Source organism: Aulonocara sp. 'chitande type north' Nkhata Bay, linkage group LG6 (assembly GCF_057382095.1).
Source record: "Aulonocara sp. 'chitande type north' Nkhata Bay isolate Kocher_YH1m ecotype deep benthic linkage group LG6, A_spYH_male_GT1.1, whole genome shotgun sequence".
NCBI lineage: Eukaryota > Metazoa > Chordata > Actinopteri > Cichliformes > Cichlidae > Aulonocara > Aulonocara sp. 'chitande type north' Nkhata Bay.
Window position 1 is genome coordinate 18,820,276 of NC_141349.1, and position 23,996 is coordinate 18,844,271.

Genomic DNA, 23,996 nt, shown 5'->3' on the forward strand with positions numbered 1-23,996 from the left:
ATTGTAAAGATGCACAAGTTTTTTTTACAGGATTGCGTAGAGTTCTGTTAAAGCTTTCTTTTTCATATGGCTGATTAAATATATAGCATTTTAATTTGTGTTTTTTTTTATGCAGTATTTATCTTCTGCATTTATCTTCTATTTCACGACATAGAAAAGCTCCTTTGTTTTGTTTTTTTTCTTTTCTGGGTGTAGTGCTTTGGGCGGGGTGGCTTGAAAGTGGCTTCAGATTGTACATATGGCATCATGATTATCTTTCTTAAAGAATTTCCATTTATTGCTCTTAATTTGAGGGATGCCTAACACCAGCACACGGCAGAAGCACGGCAGGAGGACTCGAAGGCGCCGCCGAGCCGATCCTGCCAGGAACGAGCTGGTCTCCAGTTCTCTGGAAAGTGCCCAGCAGTGCTTGTTCAACCAAGATTATGGAACTGCGTTTGCACACTACCTCCTGGTGCTCAACCTCGCACCTGTGTTTAAGGACTTTGCAAGGGTAATTACTGTTTACACTATGCTGAAAACCAGTCCGTCAGCACTCGGTGCCAAACGCTGTCCACAGATAACCAGTCACAATTATACACGCAGAGGTCAAATTTTACAGCAAGCGAGCAGGATTTCCTGATACACTGCTTTTCTGAAATGAGGATCACAAAAAACTCAGTTATTAAAAGCAATATGAAAGAAAAACAAAAGAAAAAAGTGTAAAAAACATGAATTAAAATACCCTAATCAGTGCATACAACCAGACTTGGAAAGTATGGTGTCACTGGGACAGACAGTGAGTGAGTGAAGTGAAGATGAAGGAATTTAGGTGCACATGTTGCTCATAAGAATGAGAAATTTGATGCTGAGCAGAGAGCCTGCGAAGAGACATAAATAGAAGTGTGATGTGAAACCATCTGCGTGGTCTAGTAAGTCATCAGTTTCATGTAATGTTAAAGCACATCACAGGTCATCTACTTGAAGTCAAGCAAAACAAAATATGGGTGTCAGTGACAAAGACTAATTAGAATTATCCCAGACAATAGATAAAGACTGGGACTGATCCTTGACGAGCACTGAGCACTGAAATTTAGCAAAATCTGGTTTCAGATAACAAAAGGCAGATGTATTTCAGAGAAAAAAAATCTGAATATGATCTGTGGATATATGGTATTTATGCTTTAGCTGCGAGCACTTAGAGAGTAATAGGGGTGCTAGAACCAAACCCTACACAAGCCCCAGAAGACTGCAGTGGAAATTAGACCTCGAGGACTGTTACAGAGATGGTGAAACTTTTGTTTAAGGGATAAGCTCTAATCTAATGGTGTGCCAGAAGTACTGACCTAGTCACATGACCTCTATGGATATAATGATCTACAGTGTCACAGAACCAATGTCATTCAAAGACGAATTGAAGCTTTAGAATTGCAGTCTGAGTTGAGATCTTTTGGTGAAACCCAAACTGGAGCTTGTTTTTATACTGTGCTTCTTTAATGCGTACAAAATGTTTGACAAATAAGTGAGTTTGGATATAGATGCATAGTTCCTGAGCACAGGAGGTTCTAAGTTAGGTTTCTCTGAAAAGTGAGCTGGAAGGGAGCATGCTTAAAATACAAAGGGATACAGCCTGTGGGCAAGTAAGAAACCATAGCTACTACAGGAGGGGAAACGTTCAGCTGCTTTTATCAGTGAAGAGGATCATATTACAACCGAAGAGCTAGAGAATGGTTTAACTTTTCCCTTTAAAGGCTATAAAAAAGAGGAAGAAATGATTACTGGGCCTAACAGCAATGATCTTCTCAATAAATAAATAAATCCAAAGATATTCATTGAAATCTCTCTCTCTTTAGGAGTCTTTCAGGTTCACTCTCTTCAAATGGGCAGAAGAACTGGACTCTCTGGGCCGCATTCAGTATCTTTTTGATTGCTATGAACAAGCTCTGGAACTTTTCCCTGATGACGAGGTGATCCTAAACAGCATGGGCGAACACCTGTTCAGGTACTCTACTCTGCAAACTCACAGATACAGTCAGTGTATGTATGTATATATAAATAAATATATATATATATATATATATATATATATATATATATATATATATATATATATATATATATATAAGGGGTGCAACGATACACAAAATTCACGGTTTGGTTCGGTTCGATACTTTGGTGTCACGGTTCGATATTTTTTCGATACAAAAAAAATGTTCATGCCTTTTTAATTTGTCATTTATTAAACTTATAAATATATATTTTAACTCAAAAGTACAGTTTTTAAATTTAATGTTGCTGAAACAAAAGTAATTAAAAAAATAAATCTGATTGAGGAATCACTCATCTTTGGAAAAGAGAGTTTATTACAGAGAAATGGCTCTTTCCAAAATAAAAGCAATACTATACACTTCTTCTGGGCTATATTCTCAGCAGCATATTGTAGCGGGTCAGGGCTGTTCGGGGTTCTGTTTATAGTTATGTTTTGTTTATGTTGCCATAGTGACGGGTGACGCCCTCTCGCTGCGACGGTGTGTCCTTCCGGGGTCAGAGGGCGCCCTGTGTGTTGTTGTTGTTGTTGCTGTGCGGTTGCCGCGCTGAGCAGTTAGCTAGCGGCAGTGTTCTTCTGCAGATGTCAATAAACGGCTGTGCTCCCTGGCTAGCTCACGGGAAGCAAGACCAAACGACACCTCCGTCTCCTCCTTGTCTGTGCTCGCCACATTGGTGTCAGAAGTGGGATCATGGTGGCATCCCATGTTCTGACCCGAGTGACTTTTCCCCCGCCGGTCGTGACCGGCCGGTGCGCCAAAAGAAGGCACCTGGACATTTGCAGGACTTTGTGTGGGGTAATGGGGTCGTCGGGGACGACTGACCCCTTAGGTGGGGGCTATGTAGCGGGTCAGGGCTGTTCGGGGTTCTGTTTGTACAGTTATGTTTTGTTTATGTTGCCATAGTGACGGGTGACGCCCTCTCGCTGCGACGGTGTGTCCTTCCGCGGTCAGAGGGCGCCCTGTGTGTTGTTGTTGTTGTTGTTGTTGTTGTTGTTGTTGTTGCTGTGCGGTTGCCGCGCCGAGCAGTTAGCTAGCGGCAGTGTTCTTCTGCAGATGTCAATAAACGGCTGTGCTCCCTGGCTAGCTCACGGGAAGCAAGACCAAACGACACCTCCGTCTCCTCCTTGTCTGAGCTCGCCACATTGGTGTCAGAAGTGGGATGATGGTGGCATCCCATGTTCTGACCCGAGTGACTTTCCCCCCGCCGGTCGTGACCGGCCGGTGCGCCAAAAGAAGGCACCTGGACATTTGCAGGACTTTGTGTGGGGTAATGGGGTCGTCGGGGACGACTGACCCCTTAGGTGGGGGCTATGTAGAGGGTCGGGGCTGTTCGGGGTTCTGTTTGTACAGTTATGTTTTGTTTGTGTTGCCATAGTGACGGGTGACGCCCTCTCGCTGCGACGGTGTGTCCTTCCGGGGTCAGAGGGCGCCCTGTGTGTTGTTGTTGTTGTTGCTGTGCGGTTGCGGCGCTGAGCTGTTAGCTAGCAGCAGTGTTCTTCGGCAGATGTCAATAAACGGCTGTGCTCCCTGGCTAGCTCACGGGAAGCAAGACCAAACGACACCTCCGTCTCCTCCTTGTCTGAGCTCGCCACAATATTAAACATATCAGGTCCCCATAAGGAGAATCATGTGCTAACGGCTGTCTAAATGACTCGGGTAAAGTTTGTAGCATGCATGCTTGTTGTTTTTGTCTGCTTCCACTTGTCTTTGCACTAGGATGATGTCGGCATAAATGTGCAGTCATATTCGTTGTGTTCCCACTAGTGCTGTCAGCGTTAATCTCGTTGAAATGACGTTAACGCCACAACACGGCAAATCTCCGTTAACGAGCTACCCCTGATCGCCCCGTGGGTGGGGCTAGACGGCCAACACGTTAACGAGCTAACTGCGCTAACACACTAGTTCCCACCCATGTAATTGAGCATTGCGTGGCACATCCAACATACTGTTTTACCTTAGTCCATGACGCGCTTACCTTCAGGGTCATACGTCACATGAAAACCAAAATAATAGTCAAACGCAGATTCACTGAACGCTCAACACAGACAGCATTGTCAGAAGGAAAGTTGATAAAATAAATTACAAATTTTGTATTGTTCGATACATATGCGTACCGAACCGAAAGCACTGTATCGAACGGTTCAATATCGATACGAGTATCGTTGCATCCCTAATATATATATATGTGTGTGTGTGTGTGTGTGTGTGTGTGTGTGTAAAAGAACAAGATCGCAGATACTGATGGCAGAAATGAGTTTAGTCATTCCTCAGGGTAGCGGTCTAGCTCTCTTAGAGCTAAGGTGATGAGCTCTGTCATTTGGGAGCAGGCTAGAGTAGAGCTGCTGCTACTAAACATCTAAATTAACCAGCTCAATGGTTCAGGATGCCTCCTGGGTGCCTCTTAGGTGAGGTGTGTTGGGTGTGCCCTACCAGGAAGTGGCCTCAGTGCAGACCCGGGACACATGGGAGAGATTACATCTCTGGGCTGGCTTGGGAATGCCTTAGCGTCCCACCCTGAAAAGCTGGAGAAGGTAGTGGAGGAGAGTGAGATCTGGATATCTGTGCTTAGACTGCTGACCTCACAGCCTGGACTCGAATAAGTGGAAGAAAATGGATTAAAAAAATTCTATTATATTACTTTGCTTGTAGTATATTATACTATAGGATTTGTGTTTTAAGCACTTGAGTTTCTTAGTTCTGTAGCATTTTACATTCTCTCAATAAATTATATTTTTATGCTTTTTCCCCCCTTTACCATCCAGAATGGGATTTAGAGATGAAGCTGCAGGTTATTTTCACAAAGCTCTAAAGATGAGACCAGACTACCCAGAGGCCAGAGAGAACTTCTACCGTGTGGCCAACTGGCTGGTGGAGCGCTGGCATTTCTTCATGCTCAATGACCACGGGAGAAACCAGAAGTACCAGCAAGCCATTCAGAAGGCTGTTCAGAAGGGCTGCAACACTGTACTTGACATAGGTACTGGCACTGGAATCCTTGGGTGAGACATTTTCCATTGGAATTTGAAACCTGTTCATTTGCTTAAGTTATCCAGTGTGATTTGAAAGTTAAATTTGGACTCTTTGATACAAACTCCAGAGTTAGTGGTGGATTTATGCTTCTTATTGTGGCTTCAAAGGTGAATTCTTGTCCTGATTTCCTGTTTTTCTCTGTGAAGTATGTGTGCTAAGAAGGCAGGGGCTGCTGAGGTGTACGCCTGTGAGCTGTCAAAGACCATGTATGAGCTGGCCTGTGAGGTGGTGAGTGCTAATGGAATGGACGGCAGCATCAAGATCCTCCATATGAAGTCCCTAGAGATGGAAGTGCCAAAGGACATACCGCACAGGTGCACTTTGTACCTAAAATACTTTTTAATCACCCTCCAGGTGTTGTAGTTTAGCCAGTCTCAGTGTGTAGTGGTGTAATGATCCTTGTTTTATGAAGTCTTTTAAAAAATAAGGTTTTTCCATAAATGCTTTTATTCTTCCTGCAAAGAGTATCACTGGTGGTGACAGAGACAGTAGATGCAGGATTGTTTGGAGAGGGCATCATAGAGAGTCTGATTCACGCTTGGCACCACCTCCTGCTGCCGCCCAAGGTAACTCCTAATCATTAAACACAAAGATGAGTCTGTAAACACGGCAGTCCTTCATAAACTAGTAAATAAACTGCAGATGTCTAGCTGCAATCATTAATGCATTCATGCACTTACAGAGGGATGACACTGGGTTTGGGTGAAGTTCAGTTTCTCCAATCTTCAAGTGAAGTACTTTAATAGATTATTTGAAAAAACACACAATTGAGCGCTCAGTACTTAAAGTTAATACTTATCTTACACAACAAAACAAACTGAACCATGGTTGGGGCTTTGGTCTGAGATCAGATTTAAAAAATAACGACTGAATGTACGAAAGAAGCAATGTTTGTAGCTCAAAAATCCCACATAAATAAATAAAACATTTGGACAGTTTTGCACATGAGCCATGTGGATAAAACGGATGTAATTAATTTGAAAAAAATCACATAAATTCAGAAGACATATGTAGGTAGGTGAAAACGGAGATAGAAAAGGTTTCAAAAGTCTTCTAGTGAGTAACACTTCCTATTGAACTGATGGGACAAGCATCAAGAAAGCGATCACGTGTTTTAGCCCAAAAAAGAAGTTCTGACATAATCTCTGCGTCACAACTCAGCGTTACCAGTTTGTAGGGTACAGGCATAAAACCAGTTGTTGTTGGTTTAGCAAAGTTATTTATTGCTTTGCAAAAAACAAAAGGTGCAATAAAACTGCAAGTAGGAGAGGACCGGTCAAATCTGCGAAAGGAATAAAAAGACAGAAGCGGGCTAACAAAGTAACAGTGACTTATTCAGTAATAAAAGGAAAATGAAAGCAACACTCAGAATATAACTATGTCTAAGAAGTGACCATTTGAAACGTCTCGCTGTGGTGTTTATGTGTTTGTGTGTGTATCTGTGTGAATGAGAGAGCTCAGCCTGACCCAGCCCACAACCAGTAAAAGAAATACCTCAGAAATGCAGATAAACTGCACTTATTGCATGCTTATGGCATGCTCAGCCTGAGTCAGTTAAGCTTATAAGAAGTTTGTCAGTGGCGTAGACCAAAAGGTGCAGTGGTGGGCTGCAAAAAATGCAATTCTAGTCACCTGGTATTGACCTGAAGTGCTTAAATAAGGCAACAAAAGCAGGTTGAGCTTGCCGATTGGTTGGCAGAGTAAGAGGAACTACAGAACAGGATCCGCCTATGACAAAAGCACAGAAAAAGCTACATGCTTGCCTGGGTGGTAACACAGTGTCAGCACAAGCATCTGTTAATGTATAGCCAAGGAGCAGCCTGTTAAGTGTCAGAATAACACATGCAAAATCGGAGTTCATAGTGGGAGATGTGACAGTTCAGCACATCCAGTAACTTACAAGTAGTTTTACCCTGCTGTTAAAGCCAAATGCATCCAGTCGACTTTCATGTGAAGTGTTAACAATATTAATAGGATTAAATGCTCAGTAGCATTAGCCACAAATATGCCTTTTCCCCACAGAGGGGTGAGAATGAATTTGGGGAGCAGTCTGCCACAGGACGGGTCATCCCCGCAGGAGCCACTGTCTTTGGTATGGCTGTCGAGTGCAGCGAGATCCGCCGGCATCACAGGTAGACCCGGGAGCGACCTTAAAAGGAACACTTGTGTTCACTAGCTGTCTGCATCAATCAGCTGACTGTGTGTCTTTTTTTTCTTTTTATGCAGGCTGTGTGTGACAAAGGTGGGCGGTCTCTCCATGGCTGCAGCTGGAGAGCTCCACAGCCCAGTGAGCTGCAGCTCCGAACCAGATGACTCCATGGAGCCGTACACTACAGAAAGACTCAGCAGACTGCCAGGAGGATATAAACCTCTCACAGAGCCATTCACAGCCCTCAACATAGATTTCAACAATGTGCAGGTGATGAGGGCTGACGCATATTCAGAAATAGCCAGTATGATATTAGTTTGTTTTGACTTTACTTTTGCGTGTCCTTTGTCTGCCATAGCAATGACCAGAATAATTTAATAATGAGAAAAGAATTATCTGACCTCGTTACAGGCAAAGGATATTTATTCATACACGTGTAGTAAGCGGGCTGTCGCCTCGATGCAACGCTGCCACTTTAGCAGATAAGTGATACTTAGATTTATGCTGAAACGTGCAGCTGGTGTCTTGAAAACTATAGAAAGTGAAACTTTTCCAGCTGCACTTTGTTCTTTAACATTTGGAAGGTGTTCCTTTAAGAACCTCTTGCGTATGAGATTACGATTATTATGTGTAGAACCGGACCGATATATCGATAGGGTGATAGATTGGCTGATAGATTGTTATTGGCATTTATATTGGCTGATAAATTACATTTTAAAAAAAAGAAGCGATGAGAGGAACACCCTTCAGCTGTGTTTGAGTGTTGATGTTGCAGAGTTTATCCACTAGAGGGAACTCTGCTAATTCCCATTCAAATCCACCTTTTCATAGATATGAGTGCAACTTGGAAATGTATTTTTCTAGTGTTAGCATTCAAATTTTGAACTATTTTAACATATCCACTGGCATGGTTGCACTGAAGTAAATATTGTTATTTTAAGTTGGAATTGAACCATCTCAGATGATGTTTGCTGTATTGCATACTACACTGCTCTTTGCGATAGATGAAAATGGACTGGTACTAATGTAGTGCTTTTCTACTCAATTTGGGGAGAAAGTGCTCATTACTACAAGCCTCATTCATGCATTCATATCAGTGCTTTTTTAATTCTTAAATGCCTTTGTCTAACATACACATACACACATGATTAGAGATTAGAGGAACCAGTTATTGAACCACTGACCATCCGATTAGCAGACAACCCGCTTTATGTCATAATCTGTAACCGCCTCACTGCAACTCTCAGTGCGTGCCAGCAGCATGAGAGGAGAGATTTAATAGCAAAACAGTGGTAATGGTCTTGGAGACTTGAAATTTCTGAAAGTGCCGGACAACATCTGCTAATTGTTCAGTCTAACAAGCAGATTGTCTTTGAATTACTTTAAAAGCAGCAACATCTGTCAAATTGATCAGCCCTTCCGAGTATAAGCTTGAATTGAGTTTTGACTTTAGCTCCTTCAGAGATGTGTTGCTTCCGCTTTAAGTGTGACTTGTTTTGTAACCTGTAGGAGCTGGAAGGTCTGAGCTCCAGGGAGGTTCAAGAGATCCGGCTGCCCGTCATTCAGCAGGGAGAGCTGGATGCTTTGGCAGTGTGGTTCCAGCTCCACCTGGATGAGGAGAACAGTCTGTCTACTGGACCCCAGGAGGACACTTGCTGGGAACAAGCCATCTACCCCTTCCACAGTGCCAAGGGTAAGATAGGTGGAGACTTCGTCACTTATTGTAGTTTACATACATTGCTTTTGTTAGCCTTGTCTTAAGGTAAATTTTAAGCACATAACCAGTCCACTTCTTCATTCTCATGAATTGAGCATGTTTAAATGAAACATCTGATCTGCTCGTGTTTGCTTCTCGTTTATCTTGCATTTCTGTGTTACGTCAGATGAGGGCAGTGTGTGTTAAAGTCTTCTCTGTTTAATAATGTGTGGATTACTTTAAGAAGCATTTTAGCTGCTAATAATAATTTCTGTGTTGTTATTTTCTGGGAATTTTCCACTACAACATGTAATTTAGTGACACTGTAAAAATCACCTTTAGTGAAATTGTAAGACTCATTTAAGAAATATGGTATCAGCTCAAATAAAAATAGCACACGTCTCTGTATTTTTAAGGCTCACAGTAAGGCTATTAAAGTAGCATAAAATGGATACTATGAAACATTAAAACTGTCAAGACTTTTAAAAGTTTTAATTGCTTTCTGAGCTTTAAATTAACTTTGGCAAATGTACCTAAGGGCACTGCATACTCTTTACTTTGCTACCATCCCAGGCCAGCGTGAACTTAATAGCCACCGACATTAGGTGACATGTTCCGGTTGGCATCGCAGTACATCATCTTTGAGACAGGCCTCTACAGCATTTCACTGCAGCGCTAATTGGCGAAGGCAGCCTCAAGGGTGCTGCCACCTTTCCCGGTGATCGCCAACATCCGTTTCCCCGCTGCCGTGACACGTGCGCCCTGATCGCCTGTGACACTCTTTAGTGTTCATGAAATTCTTATAGGCAATAAATATGCATTTTCCTCAAACGCCTGTGACGAGCCGCGTGTTGACGCGAAGACACGAGCAGATGTTATTCCTGTAGGAATCCTCTCGCTGCCTGGTCCCTTGAATTATAATTTCTCTGCTGGGTTCCTTTCGTCTCCTCTGTGCTCTTTTTGTTTTCCATCCTGCGTGCCCATTTCTCACATTTCAGCAGACATCTAAATAGTGTTCAGTATATTTTTAAGATGTTTTTAACTATATTTTTTACTGTGTCTATAAATCATGTTTATGTGTACTTATTTTAAAATAATGGTTTTGACACAAGTGACGTTTGTTGCTAACACAAAAGATTGAGAAGGAATAGACGAAGCATGTAAAAGCAGACGTTTCCTTATCTGGAAGGATGCAAGTACTGAATAGTATGCAGTCAGAAAATAGATCCTTTTTTAGTTCCAATCAGAGTGTTACAAAAACAAAACGTGGTGCTATTTATTTAATAAAATGTAAATAAATAAAAATGATTCAGTAGCTTGTAGAAGCAGCTTCAACAGCATGAACTTGGAGTGATCTTGATTTTGTGTAGGACTTTATCAGTGTCCCTCATTATTGTAAATGAATGACAGACAGATGACCTTATATTTACTTTAGAATACTTTGGTACACAGGGGTGTTCATGGTCGTTTGAGAAGCCATACACAAACACGAACCAATAAAAATGATCAAAAACAGGCAAAAAAATGCATAATTACGTGTTATTTAAGAGTAATGCATCTTTAGTAAGGCCTAATGCTTACACTGAATTTTCAGTATAATTTTATTTCTTGAGTCTCTTGATCATTTTCCTTCATTGAATTTTTTTTTCTCAGGTTTTGTCCTGAAGCCACGAGATGAGCTGATTGTTGAAGTCTCCTGCCGAGATGCCTACCTGAGGCTCTGCAGTGTTGCTGTGCTGAGAGACGGCCATAAAATCAGTTTAGACAAACTAATGGATTCTCAGTATCCTGTTTCAAACCCAAACCCAGAGGCAGAACTGTGCAGTGCATTAGCATGTCTTCAGACTGATCAGAGTCAAGCGAGAGACTTCTGCATGCTGGAATGTTCGGAAATTGCGCTCCTGAACAATCAGGATTACCATCAGAGTTTTTGCACTGCGTTAGCCAAACTCATCTCCCAGCTGAAGGTTAAGTGCCAAAACCAAGAGCGAGGGTCGGCTTTTCAGCCCGGCCCCGCTGTGGCCACACGCTGCGCGAGCCCGTTTTATGTGCTTGACGTGTCGGAAGGCTTCTCTCTGCTCTCCCTAATCGCTGCCAGCCAGGGTCACGTGAAAGCCTTCAGCTCGGTGGAAAAGAAGAAGCAACAGGAAGTGCTTAAGAGACTGGCTCGCTCCAATAGTGTCTCGGAACAGCATTTGGAGTTCTGGCTAAACAACACGGAGGATGAGCAGGGGATGCTGCAAAGGCCTTCCAGGGAGAAGCTGTGGAGTGCCATCATCCTGGACTGTGTAGAAACCTGCGGCCTCATACGGCAGAAGCTGATGGAGAAAGCGTCACTGGCCAGGTAGGAGTGTGCAACTGATAAAGTATTTTGCTTTTGCATGTTTTGATTCAGTTTTTAGTGCTTTGCTTTTAGACGTGTCAGCTCAATTTCTATCAATTATCCCAGATGTCTGCTGGAGGAAGGAGGACGTATTTTCCCGGGAAAGATTGTGGTGTATGGTATGCTGGTGGAGTCTGAGACTTTGCTACTGGAAAGCGCTGTCCAGGGTCAGGAGCCCACACTTGGATTCAATATTGCTCCTTTTATCAACCAGTTCACTGTAAGTATGACTGCAAAATCTACCAGAACACTTTATTATGGTATTTTATTTTGCATGTAAATGACTCTGTGTGTGTGTCTTAAATTGGTAAATACGTGTTTTTTTGCATAAATATCGTTAGGTTCTAAAAATATGCCTTTGATTACGATCCCTCCTAATGTTAGTTTCTATAAATTTGTCACCTTTAACATGGATTTCTAAGCTGTGTACAGAGCACCATGTAGTAGTGCAAAGTTCAAACAACTGTTTGATCAGAATCAAACAAAAGTGCCCCGGTTAAAGTTTGTAGCTCCATCGTTCGGGACAGCTGTGGCTCAGGTCAGAGTCAGAAGGTCAGTGGATCAATCCCTGGCTCCTGTAGTCCATGTGCTGAAGTATCCTTGGGCAAGCTTCTGAACCTGGAGTTTTGTGTGAATGTTAGAAAAAGGGCTTGGGGGACATAAAAGCACTATGACTGTGTATAGGGTGAATGAGACTTGGTAGTAATAGAAGGTGCTTTGAGTGTTGAGTAGAATGGCGCTATGTAAGTACCAGACAATTTACCATAATTTCCATGTACTGTGGGTGAAAATTATACTTATTTCCATGTAGTTTAGAGTGGTTTTTAGGTTAAAAAAAAATCCTTATTTATCTTACACTGGGTGTTGATGCCAGCCTTCAGTTCATTCACCTTTGCACAGACTCAGTTTCAGCTTTTGTCTTTTTAAAACCACCTTCCCTAAAACCACTTTCTTTGATTTGCCTCCAGCTGGCTTGTGTGCACCATCTTTTCCACTTGCTGGTGTGGAGGTTGTTTAAAAAAAAAATGGCAGCGTCTCAGATCCATCTGTACATTGAATCCAATCTGGAATATGGACATTGTGAACATCCACAGGGGAAAAAAATACCACAGTTTGATAAAAATTATTACCTGTGAAAGGACAAACCCACTGGCAATTAGTATCGACTGTTGTTTGAAAAGTAGATTTGACTTGCTTTTTTGTTTTTAATTAGCCACCAAAACATTTGCAACCTGCAACGTATGGCTAAACTCTCTGAGTCGGATGGAGCAGGTGTGCATGCTACGCTTAGCCTGATACTTCTGGTTTTGCCTGAGAATGACCATATAAGGAAATCCCCTCTTGCTGACACCAGCCAGACCCAGTAATAGAAGAAAAAATTAGGACAGTCTGAAGCTTGAGCTTTTAGCTTACAGCGATTACTTGTATATAATTTTTTAAAACTTTTATACCTTCCAAGGTATGCAGAAGAGCGTCAGTGAGGAGACATGTCAGCTAATAACGACACTGAAGCTACAGTTTGCACAGGCTCACAGGAGTATTGTTGCTGACCATGTCCACCCTCTTCACTCCATGTCACAAAGATCAAATCATCCCAAACTGGTTTCTTGAATATCACAATGAGTTCACTGTACTCAGATGACTTCCACAGTCACTAGTTCTCAAGCCAGTATTTATGCCATGAAGAATTGGTCCGTTATTCCATAACCATATTTGTTCCTTCTTGGAAAAACCCCCCCACCATTTCCATCAGTACTCAAACATGCTCCAAAACTTTTGTTTTTGTATTATTTCTTCATTCATGCTTAAGCAGACCAGATTCCTTGTCTATATTAGCATTTTAAATTAAGCGACTTATATTCTTCTCAGTGTGGATGGCACAAATATTTTTCAAGACTTAATTTCTAAACAGGAGGATGACATGAGTTGTTTTACTTATAACAGTTTAATAATTTCAGCTACAAAGCGTCTTCTTACGATCTATAGTGGTTTTAAATTAGGTCAAAGAAATTACAGGGAATCACAATCAAATCAGATTGTAAAGCCAAGACTTTTTCAGTTTTCATAAAACAGTTTTTACTTTGCTTTTGTACTTCTCTGGCTGCTTGTATCTGATATTCTGTCTCATGTTCATGATGCAATAACAGTCAATATTGACAGTTTTCGCATACAGTATGCCATGTTTGTAAGCCCGCATCATTTACAAAGATCGTACAAAAGGGTTATTTTAAATAGGACTGACACTTGGTGCGGTGTTATTAAAGTATAAGAAAAAATATCTCCGATCGAATGTGACGTGCCAGAGATAATCAGGCGGATTGGTAGAAAACACACAAGTACTTCATTTGGAATACCAAGGTCCAGGACTTTGTTTTCTGTGCTCTTCTTTTGAAGTGTGTCTCTGTGTGAAACAAGCTGTGAATTTCCTTTGAATTTCTTCTTCTTTATTTGGTCTGGAAATATTTTTTCTTTCCCTAGCATGATGTTTGCGCTCTAATTTTGCAGGCCTCTCTCGGGACGGTCGTTTGTTTTAACAGATGTTGTCTTTGAAGCCCTCGGCGGAGGGCACTTCCTAACACAACTGTCACACAAGACACAACACATAGCTTGGCCCTAAGACATTCCTACCTGCATACATCAGTGCACATTACATCAGGCACATCAAACAGTGGGCTCTGAGGTCTACACAACTGCGACAGGGAGGAGAAAAGCTTCTTTTGTTCTGTAGTCAAGGAAACTATGGCAGTTTCTGTGCTGCCACTTTCTGGCAGGTTTTTAGGTCTGCTGCGGCCCGTCTGGATGAGGTGGAAGATGTGTTTTTGAGCTAACCCGTGAGGGAGTGAGGTCCCTGCTGAAAATAACATTGTGTGGTTAAAAACTAATTTTTGAGACCAACAACAGTGAGTCAATTTAGCTGTTCCTTTATTCTTTTTAATCTTAGCCTGCTATTAAATTTTAAAATAATCTGTACCTTTAGCAGAAGTAAACAGTTTTTTTCTTCTTTTAAGAAATAATAAGAAAGATTCAACAAGAGCTCCTTTTTTAATCTTCTGCCTGAAGCTTACTTACACGTGTTTATGTCAGAGGTTCTCAATTTTTTCTTAAAAGTTTGGTGACTGAGTGCCAATTTCAGAGCCAGTGCATGAGTGAGATTCACACAAGATTAGAGCTTATATACTTACCAGCCACTTTATTTTTAGTTTTAAGTGCTTATGAAAGCAAATATTTAATCAGCGAATCACATGGCAGCTCCTTGTTGCATTTAGGCATGTCGACATGGTGGAGACGACCTGCTGAAGTTCAAACTGAGCATCAGAATGGGGAAGACGGGTGATTTAAATGAATGTGGCATGGTTGTTGGTGACAGACAGAAACTGCTGATCTGGTGGGATTTTCCCACATAACCATCACTAGGGTTTCTAGAAAATGGTCCTAATAAGAGAAAATATCCAGTGAGCAGCAGTTCTCTGGGTGAAAATGCCTCATTGATGCTGGAGGTCAGCCGATGGGAAGGTGACTGTACTTCAAAAAATTACTTGTTCTGAATACATAACATGTTAATGGGCTACAGCAGCAGAAGACCACAATGCATGCCAGTAAAGGAAAACGGGTCCAACCTGGTACTTGCAGGAAGTACCTGGTAAAGTGGCGTTTATGTGACATTTTCAAAGCATATATGCCTGTTCTGGGCCATACTGGGTAATAGTATTTATGGGTAAGTATTTAGAGTACCTATAAGTATTTATAGTAGTTATGGCATTTGTTGACACGATCAGTATTTATTAATGTTAAGAAGGCTTTTTTTCAGTTGTGGGTGAATGAAATGCAACATAATTGTTCCCTTTCCTTTATTATGTTTTTTAGGTACCGGTCCATGTGTTTCTGGACTTTTCCACACTGGAGTGCAGACACCTCAGTGAATCTGTAGAGCTCTTTGTTCTCAACCTCATGGATGCCAACGCAAACTACATTAACAGAGAAGTCAAGGTTAGTTGTGCATCAATACTTTCAGTGATCGCATCATGTATTAAAAAATTTTTTTAAAGTAAATAAATTGAAAAAGAAATGTCACCTGTGATAGAACAGGGCCGAAGTGCTGAAAATTCATTTACACATTAAATCTGCTGATTAAAATTCACAAGCATGAAAAAAGAAGTAGAAATGAGTCAGACCTGTATTTGTCTCCCCCCACAAACTTTTAACCTCACTTAACTTTCTGACTTTGCTTCTTTGGTTCTGAATGAACAGGTCCAGGCTACATCTACAGGCAGAATAACTGCAATTCCCTTCTGGTATCACATCTACCTGGACGAAGAGATCAGCGTGAGCACCCTCGGCCAGGCTGCTCACTGGAAGCAGGCCGCTGTCGTTCTGCAGCAGCCCCTGGAGGTACGAGCAGGAGAGTGGGTCCGCCTCGCCGTGAAGCTTCACAAAAGCACCATCTCCATTTTGGCCCATATAGAAAGCACACCTCAGCAGATGGAGTGATAATCGCTCACATTTTAGCTTATTTGTAATACATTTCAGCCCACCGTTGTATCGGCTGACTGATAACAAAGACAGTATTGGTCTGTCAGATGTATCAGAGTCGGTGTACTTGTTGTCTGATGGCCATTTTTGTTGTTACAGATCATACTGCAGAAAAAGATGCTTGCGGTAAATTGCATGTAGAAATTGTGTCATCATGTTTGCCCAGCAGTTCACAGCCTGCTGTTTACAATATTCTCAGCACTGTCTGCAGAATACGCATGAGAGTATATTTCAAAGAACACTGCTGCTAATATTACATTCCTAGTATTTTTAATGCCCTTTCTCTATTGACATTTTTCATGTAGTACTAGTCTCAAAACATTGGGATCACAGTTTAGCAACTCCCTGCATGAAAAAACCCTTGTTAGAAGTTTAAGTAAAAAGCCTGCTGTATAAGGAAAATCGGTCCACAAGGACTTGTACTTACATTTGTAAGTAGATAATAAAAACATTAGCCCTTAATTACTCAGTTGTTTTTTGTAAACATCATTCACTTGACCCATAAATGTTGCATTTTTATAATAAAGGCAAGAAAAACGAAGTCATATTTCATTTGATTTATTGAGGATATCTGAGATGGAATTAAATCAAAATGTAGAACGACGGATCTGATGCAATTGCGTCAGTCATATTTTAAAAGAAAAAGAAAATCCCATAAGGCAGTGCGACATACCAGAGTCAGGCATGATGCCAGTTACCCCTCGCTGTGCCACACACTGATATCCCAAAACTGTACATTAACGATGGCAATATCCCTGAACAAATCTGTGAATTCACAAAGAAGGATCCTTTAAAAACCTATGGAAAAACAAATGGCTTTAGTGCAACAGGTGCAAAATTATTTCAGTTTACAAGAGACAGAAAACATCTCACCAAATAATAAATGATCCCAGATTGAAAAATAAAATAAAACACATTCTACATGGATGTGTAAACAGACTAGTTACACAGCACACAGAACAAGGCATCTGCGAAGACTAGCGGATTTTATTAACTGTCGAGTAAGCTGTACGCATTAAAGCATAGATAAGAGCCAACCAGAAGGTGCTGATTGTACTTTTTAAAACTGAATTGTGATTTTAATAATACTAGGATTGTTTAATTGTATATATTCGTACTCTTCTGAAATGGAGTATACTACATTTATACTGATACTGTGTGATATTGTCAGTTATGACCCCTCTAGTGATGTACACATCATTGTACCACAGTTAACTGTGGTACAAGATCGTGTTGCTCTTTTCTCCCCTCTGAATCGACTAGTTAGAACAAAACGACTGCAGATATCTGTAGTTATAGTAGTGCAGGTTTTCAGTTTTTCAAAAACCAGTAAAAGCATGATATTCAATTTAAAAGGTTGCATATTTCCCTCTTCGTCACATCTGAGATTACGGCATGAATGACACGTAAAATTGTATAGTTTCATTTTTGGAAAACATTTCTCCATATTTCACTTATTCTTCGGTGAGAGCCATGTTTTGTCTGATCTTATGTCTTTCCTGGGTAAAACCAATTCTAGCTTAGCCTACTCTCTAATAAAACATAAAACAGCAAAATGACATTTCTTACTAGTCTTTTAGTGCCATTAAATCACCACACATTCTTGAAGCTGTCACTGGAAGTGGACTTTGACTACTACATGGTCATTGTGCCCTTTTAAATGAGTTTGTCTTGTTTGCATCAGTGACGTTTGAAAAAATGTGGCAAGGCTATAATTGGGCCCTGCCCAACCATGTCTGGCAGAGTTCGTTTGCGACACCTAAGCTAGGTGATCACAATGAGATCTGCCTCTGTCGGGTCTTTGGTTTGGTTGGTAGTTTCTTCATCCTGGGTTTCTTCAGGTCGAGCCTCACACCCTTCCTCCCACAGGGCTGAGCCGAGCCCAGCGGGTGCTGACAAAGAGTGTGGAGCGGGGGTTCTGCCCAGGCCCTGATAGTGACCCTTAGGAGAAACTGGATTACAAGCTGCTTCGGTGATGGCATCTTGAGATGCAGAAGAGAGCAGGCCGGATCGCTCACCATCACTTTGCGCCTCATTGAAGTAGGACTTTCTCGGACGACCCATAACTGTTCTTCCTGCAAATGTGGACAAAGAGAAACTATTAAATATTTTTTAGAGAGGATGCAGTAAAGATCATGTTATGATGGCTCACACCAGTAACAATGCTATTCATGTAGCAGTGTGTAGTAGTCAGTTCTAGATTATCACAGGTACATCTACAGTACAGATGGTTTTGGTAGGTGTTTTTGCTCTGAGTTTTTTCTGTTTTGCTTGGATGGGATCACAACCATCACGTGGTCATTGCCATTACCATTTTGTACAGTCAGAAAACTGCACAGGACTTAGTACAATCAGTGACTACTGAGTAAAGGGAACCTAAAATAAAGAAGCCAAGCAAGTACCGACTCCAACACGCACCTTTTCCACAATCTTTTAAATTCTGAATGTTGTTCTAACTACACATTTTAAATTGTGTTTAAAAATCGCTGCTGAGGCACTCCCTTCTCAGTATAGCCTGTTATACATAAGTAACGAGCAATCATCTTGCAGACAATATTTATTGTTGAACTGGCTCCTCATTTTTGATCTCAACTCTAGCATTGCAGTCACAAAACCATACAAACAGTCAGAAAAATAGCTTAAATAATCAACGATACAAACTAGCTTATGGTACTATAGCACTTATAGAACAGCAGGAACACGTACCAACATTGCGGACTTGTTCAGAAATATCTGCTCTGACATCGGAGATGTCCCACATTGCCATGAAAGAGTCAAAACAAGACACTTCTTCAGCCTCCTGCACGTAAGGTTTGTAGGTGAAGCTAAAGTGATGGGCAATGGCTGCGAGAAACATCTCCACACATATGATGAAATCCTAAAGAAAAAAAGTGGACAGCTTCATTGTGTTGCACTATTAGGTCCCATAGGATATATTAGTTCTGTTGACCTTGGTCAGAATGTTTAAACTATACTCACATACCTGTAAGCCAGTAGCTACAGCTTCCACACTTTGCCAGTCCCATGTGCGCTTCTCTGAGATAATGCCCACTTTAACCAGCAAAGCAATGACCACAGCTTGCCTAAAACGATTTACAGCAATCACAGTTTCATTAGCCTTGTTTTAAATGACTTTTTCAGAAATATTTGGGTCATGTCATGAAGTTTTAACACACTGAGATTTACCAGAAAGAGACGAACACCACCATTTTCACACACAGGAATTTGCCGACTGGTTTGATTGGATTCAGCTCCTCTCTCAAAGCCTTGTAGAAGAGCACCAGGCAGTACATGGCAAACTAGATCAAAAGAAGACATATAAAGGAATGGGAATGAAGGAAGGGAATGCTTGTAACAATTTTTAGTCCAACTTTTAACAGGATTTAGATCCACCATTACCAGCTGTGACATATTGTTGAAGATCACCAGGTATGTCCAGGCGTTTTTGAAACTGAAGTTGCCTTCATCGTACACTCGACACAGCTGACAGATTCTAGAAAGGAAGAGAAACACACAGCTGAGATCAACAGACACCAAACAAAATGTGACTACAGTTAAAGAATAAAGCATGTAACAACCAGAGGGTACTCACAAAGCAATGATTGTGGTGACAGGTCTTACTACTGTGTACTGCAACACTCCCAGCTTACATCTCAACAGCAGAACCCTGCAGAGGAATTTGATCATCTGAATTAGAAGTGAATTGGTCTGAAATTCCAAGCAAAAGCCCAAGACTGGTGAGCAGAAGTATCTCAGGATCACTTGGGCAGAAGCCCGAGACCGGCTTGATGATAACAGTTAACACTGAACTTAGTTTGTGTCGTCCTCAACACAAACTAAGTTATGGCCCATTTTAGCCACATTGTATTTGTATTCCTATTTAAACAATGAGGTTGCTGATGCTGGCCATTAGTACTTCTTTTTATACATCTACACCAGTCTCTTATATACAAAGGTCACCCGAATAAATCTGGGCTAAATTAACAACACACTTGACCAATTGTCAATTACAGATGTTGTGTGATTGAGGCTAATTTGAAGCTTGTGACTTTCACTGACTTGTTTGCTTTGAGGAAAAAAAAAAAAGATTTGAGCTCCAAGAGTTTAGTACATTAAGATGAACCCGTTTCATTTCATTCATCCGTTTAAATTTACAAAACCTCTCTGAAATGAAAATACATCGAAAGAGAAAACATTGTGCAAGAAGACCGATGCAGATTAAATCTCTAAATTGTGGCCATTTCATTGATACAGTAAGGAAACATGACTATGGCCAATAATTCCAGTAAAACGTCAGTAGATTGTCCATAAAACTAACATTTTTGGGTCAAAGTATAAACGTTTAACTAATATCGTTTTTACAGCAAAGGTATGACCAACACTTGAGCGCAGCTAAACTCTGGGTCAGTGAATTTAACCTGCTGACAGCTACAGTTTGACATAAGAGGAAAAAGTTTAAAGGGAACTCACTCTCCCATTGGCCACGGTGGGCAGCAGCAGAGAGGAGGCAGGTGTTTCTGCTGCTCCTGAGCCTCCAGCATCAACACCAGGTTGGGGTACTGGTTTTCCAGGTAGTTAAGCAAGAACGTCATGAAGTTGTAAATGACATACGCCTCGTAGCACTCCCTGCATGTGTCAAAATATATTGCTATACTGGGGTATTTCAGTGCAATCCACTGGAAACAAAAAAAGATGAAAAGGGAACAATAACAGGAAAAGCTATGAGGATATATAAACTCATAAACCGGTGTGCAATGGCTTTCATTAAAAAAAATACATAACTCACACTGTCCAAGCTGTAGATTGGAACCATCCACAATATCCTTTAAATAGAAAACACAAAAGCGTTAAACATCTGTTCTGGGCTCCTATTTGTGGCTAAAATGACTGTTAAGATCTTTACCTGATGATAGGTTTTTGAAGCTCTGGCTGAGTATAATGCACTAGATGCTGGAGGATGCCCCATAATGATATGGGTATGGTCATGAAGACAAAAATCCCAGCGATGAACCATGCTTTGTTATGAGTGCCAACCTGTCGGGACATGGAAAGGAACAGTCAACATCATTTAAGTCATTTAGCCATTGGAGTCTTGGAGGGTATCATTTAATATAAAGTCAATGGTGAAAGCAGTATTCAGATTCTGAAGTACAGAAACATTACAACCATGTAAAAACACTTAATTTCAAGTCCCGTATAAAGGGGACGTGTTTAACTAAATTGCAGTGCAGTGTGATGACTTGGATAAAGATAGTTTTTAAAGAAAGTACAATTAAGGAAAGACTGTTTTAGTTGAACACACCAGAAGAACAATGAAGATGGTAGTTATTTAAAAAAATAAAAAAGGTTATCTATATTACTCTAGCAGATTTTATGACTTTTGAAAAAATAAAACAAGACTTCAAAGTCTGTCATTGACTAGTTTCTCGTTAATATGTAAAACATCAGCAATCTTAACAGTTATAAAACCTATATAATAATACCTTATTTAGCGTTTAGCATTACTCCCTCAACGTCCTTAATATAGATTCCTATGAAAAAGTATTTGCCCCCTTCCTGTTTTTTTTTTTTTTTTTTGCATGTTTGTCACACTTACATGATTCAGATCATCAAGCAAATTTCCATACTGGATAAAGATATTCTGAGTAAATAAAAAAAGCAGTTTTTAAACGACAAGCTCTTTAATTCAGGGGGAAAAAAGTTATCCAAACCTACCTGACTCTACGTGAAAATGTAATTGCTCCCCAAAGCAAATAACTGGTTGTGACACCCTTGGCAGTAAGAACTGCAGTGAAGCATTTGTGATAACTGGCAATAAATCTTTCACATCGCTGTGCAGGAATTTTGGGCGAACCTTTTCTTTGCTGAATTGTTTTAATGTCAATGCACTCTTATTATTTTAGTGGGCTGAAAGCTCTTGGGGACGTTCACTACGGCTCCAAGGATTCTCTATTTTTGGATAATTATCCTCAGCTGTTTTGAGTTTCTTTAGATCGAGCTATGATGCTATGAAGCAGGCTAAAAGGTGAGATTTTTAGCCTGCTACGCTGATAGGTGTAATTTATATGATTTCTTGATTTAACAGGTCGGTTAAATTGAACTCAGCGTTCCAAAAAAAATAAATAAATAAATAAAAAATGGGGTTAATCACAGTTAATTCAAGATTTAACAAAGGGGAGAAAGTTACTGTTTCACAGTGTGCCAGATCGATCTGGATAGTTTTGCCCTTAATAAATTAAATTATCACTGAAAAACTGTATTTGGTATTTACTTGGTTTAACTTTGTCTAATATTAAAATTTGTTTGACGACCTGAAACACGTACGTGGGGATGTAAACAGGAAGGTGGGACGTACTTTTTCACAGCACTGTGCTATTACTGCACAAACTGGTAGGTTTGCAAATGCATTAATAAGTGCTTAATAATGAAGAGCTCACCGGCTGCTATTGTACATGATAACAAGTAGCCAGTTGATGGTGAACATGTTTGTCTTTATACACAGTTGTACTCAAAATAACACAACGCCACATAACTACTGTAACAACTCACAACTGTATTCAAGTGCAGTATTTGAGAACCAGTGTTATCTCTGTGTTAAACCAACAGATCTCCCCAGAAAGAAGCATGAGCAAAACTGCACTGACCTTTGACTTCTGCAGTTCCCAGATGCACAACGGCAGGACCACTAAGAGCAACAAGATGTACAACACAACGACCAATGGCCGGATCCATCTTCTCCAGTTCCCACAGGAACACGGCATCTTTCACAGAGACACTGCAGGGCACCCCTTTCTTTTACTAAAGACCTGAACCAACGTCTTCAACACTTTGCGCACTTTACGTTAGCTTAGCATACTGTTACCCTCCTATCGGTTAACCGCGACTCTAAAACAATCCTTTACTAATGTGTAAGCGTATGTCGACTCTTTCTCTAACGTAGCGATTCATTCATGAGGACAAAGCTACTTGATAACAACCAGCTCATATGACTCCAATTTTAAAAGCTAGGCTGCTAACATTAGCTTGTCAGCTGATTCACCATGTAAACAAACGGTGCTGGAATAGTTCCATACTGCCAGGACACCAGGCTCCACAAATCATTAAATTATAATTCACACTAAATCAAGAGAATTGTTAAAAAAATATAAATATAAAAAGTTACAGCCAAGAGAGGTTTAGAGATTAAAAAAGTTTCCAAACTGCTGTTATTGTTGTGTGAACTTCCTGTTTTTTGCTTCAACTAAGAGCTCCACCTAAACCCTTCAACCTGATTGGTGGAATCGTGGATAGTTTGGTTGAGCTATAGCTTCATGGCCGTATGATGTGTGGTTTCGCCAGCAGATGGCAATGTGAATTAACAATTATCAGGATCCCGGCTCATTTGCTATATGTAGGGTATCAGACGTGAAACAGATTCAAAACATTGATGCTGAGATAGTAAATATGTCACTTTTAGGACATACAGAGCTTGAGTATATGTGGCATTTTTTTTCACATAATTTTTGTCTGGCCTATTTAAGAAACGTTTGGGTTATTGGTGTCAGTGAAATGGCAAATGGGATTTATTCCCATTTCCACTGGATACAGAGGCCTGTATGTAGAACAGTAAAGAGTTTATTTTGTTTGACTCCCAAATGAGGCTGTGCAGAAAGGATCCAGAGCAACACTAAGAACAAAACTATTGGTTTATTTCTGTTCCTATTTTAAACAATTTCTATCTAAATTCATAGAAATGCACTGTCTATATTTGGGCAGGATTACAACATATCAGAGGACTAAACAAAGCTTTAAATTGGGATTATTTATTGTCTCTTGTTTATTCCATTTACTTTCAAAACCAAGTGGAAGTTGCTTTATGGGTATTATTTTCTTTAAATAATAAAAGTTTAAAAGGAGCTCTTTTCTTTTTATCCTGTCTTCTTTGTTTGTATTTGTATGTGCAGACGTATGAGTGTGTTTCTCTGTAAAAATGAGGGGAGGCAGAACTTTCCTTTCTGTCGCACCATGTCTACACTGCCCCACAGTCACAGAAATCACTGGCTGTTGGAGGACAGATTGTTCATGAATTTTGTATCGATCCTTTTGGCTTTTATGAATTAGAAATAGTCTTTACCACAAGTAGCGCATGCGAGTGCCATGGTGGGTAGCTTGGAGGGATTGCCATGCAAAGTGGCATACAGG

At 40.6% G+C, this 23,996-nt stretch overlaps 2 protein-coding genes across 2 annotated transcripts in view; one reads left to right on the forward strand and one right to left on the reverse strand.

Annotated features, from left to right (window-relative positions):
* The window catches only part of prmt9 (protein arginine methyltransferase 9), a 19,407-nt gene extending 3,038 nt beyond the window's left edge, over window positions 1-16,369 (forward strand). Inside the window, exons 2-13 of the mRNA XM_086295401.1 lie at window positions 294-493; window positions 1,833-1,981; window positions 4,790-5,026; window positions 5,204-5,371; window positions 5,521-5,623; window positions 7,080-7,189; window positions 7,284-7,476; window positions 8,716-8,899; window positions 10,556-11,246; window positions 11,352-11,505; window positions 15,150-15,272; window positions 15,534-16,369. Of these exons, the coding sequence (XP_086151527.1) occupies window positions 296-493; window positions 1,833-1,981; window positions 4,790-5,026; window positions 5,204-5,371; window positions 5,521-5,623; window positions 7,080-7,189; window positions 7,284-7,476; window positions 8,716-8,899; window positions 10,556-11,246; window positions 11,352-11,505; window positions 15,150-15,272; window positions 15,534-15,773 (2,550 nt within the window). The 5' untranslated portion in view covers window positions 294-295 and the 3' untranslated portion in view covers window positions 15,774-16,369. The remainder of the gene's footprint in view (window positions 1-293; window positions 494-1,832; window positions 1,982-4,789; window positions 5,027-5,203; window positions 5,372-5,520; window positions 5,624-7,079; window positions 7,190-7,283; window positions 7,477-8,715; window positions 8,900-10,555; window positions 11,247-11,351; window positions 11,506-15,149; window positions 15,273-15,533) is intronic.
* On the reverse strand, window positions 16,358-23,079 carry tmem184c (transmembrane protein 184C). Its single transcript, XM_086295402.1, has 10 exons — window positions 22,460-23,079; window positions 20,719-20,849; window positions 20,602-20,638; window positions 20,286-20,491; window positions 19,408-19,482; window positions 19,215-19,308; window positions 19,002-19,114; window positions 18,799-18,898; window positions 18,522-18,693; window positions 16,358-17,890 (listed from the first exon to the last, which is right to left on the reverse strand). Exons 1-10 carry the CDS (start codon window positions 22,574-22,576, stop codon window positions 17,580-17,582), a joined length of 1,356 nt encoding a protein of 451 aa, XP_086151528.1. The 5' UTR covers window positions 22,577-23,079; the 3' UTR covers window positions 16,358-17,579.
* Window positions 23,080-23,996: the final 917 nt, after the last annotated feature.

Excerpts from the sequence above, each read along its gene's own strand:
- tmem184c (XM_086295402.1), bottom strand. The coding sequence starts at position 22,576 with ATGCCGTGTTCCTGTGGGAACTGGAGAAGATGGATCCGGCCATTGGTC. Across the intron at positions 20,492-20,601 it reads CAATCTACAGCTTGGACAGT|TGGATTGCACTGAAATACCC; the intron begins GTGAGTTATGTA and ends TTTTGTTTCCAG. Across the intron at positions 18,694-18,798 it reads CTGTAGCTACTGGCTTACAG|GATTTCATCATATGTGTGGA; the intron begins GTATGTGAGTAT and ends TTTTTTCTTTAG.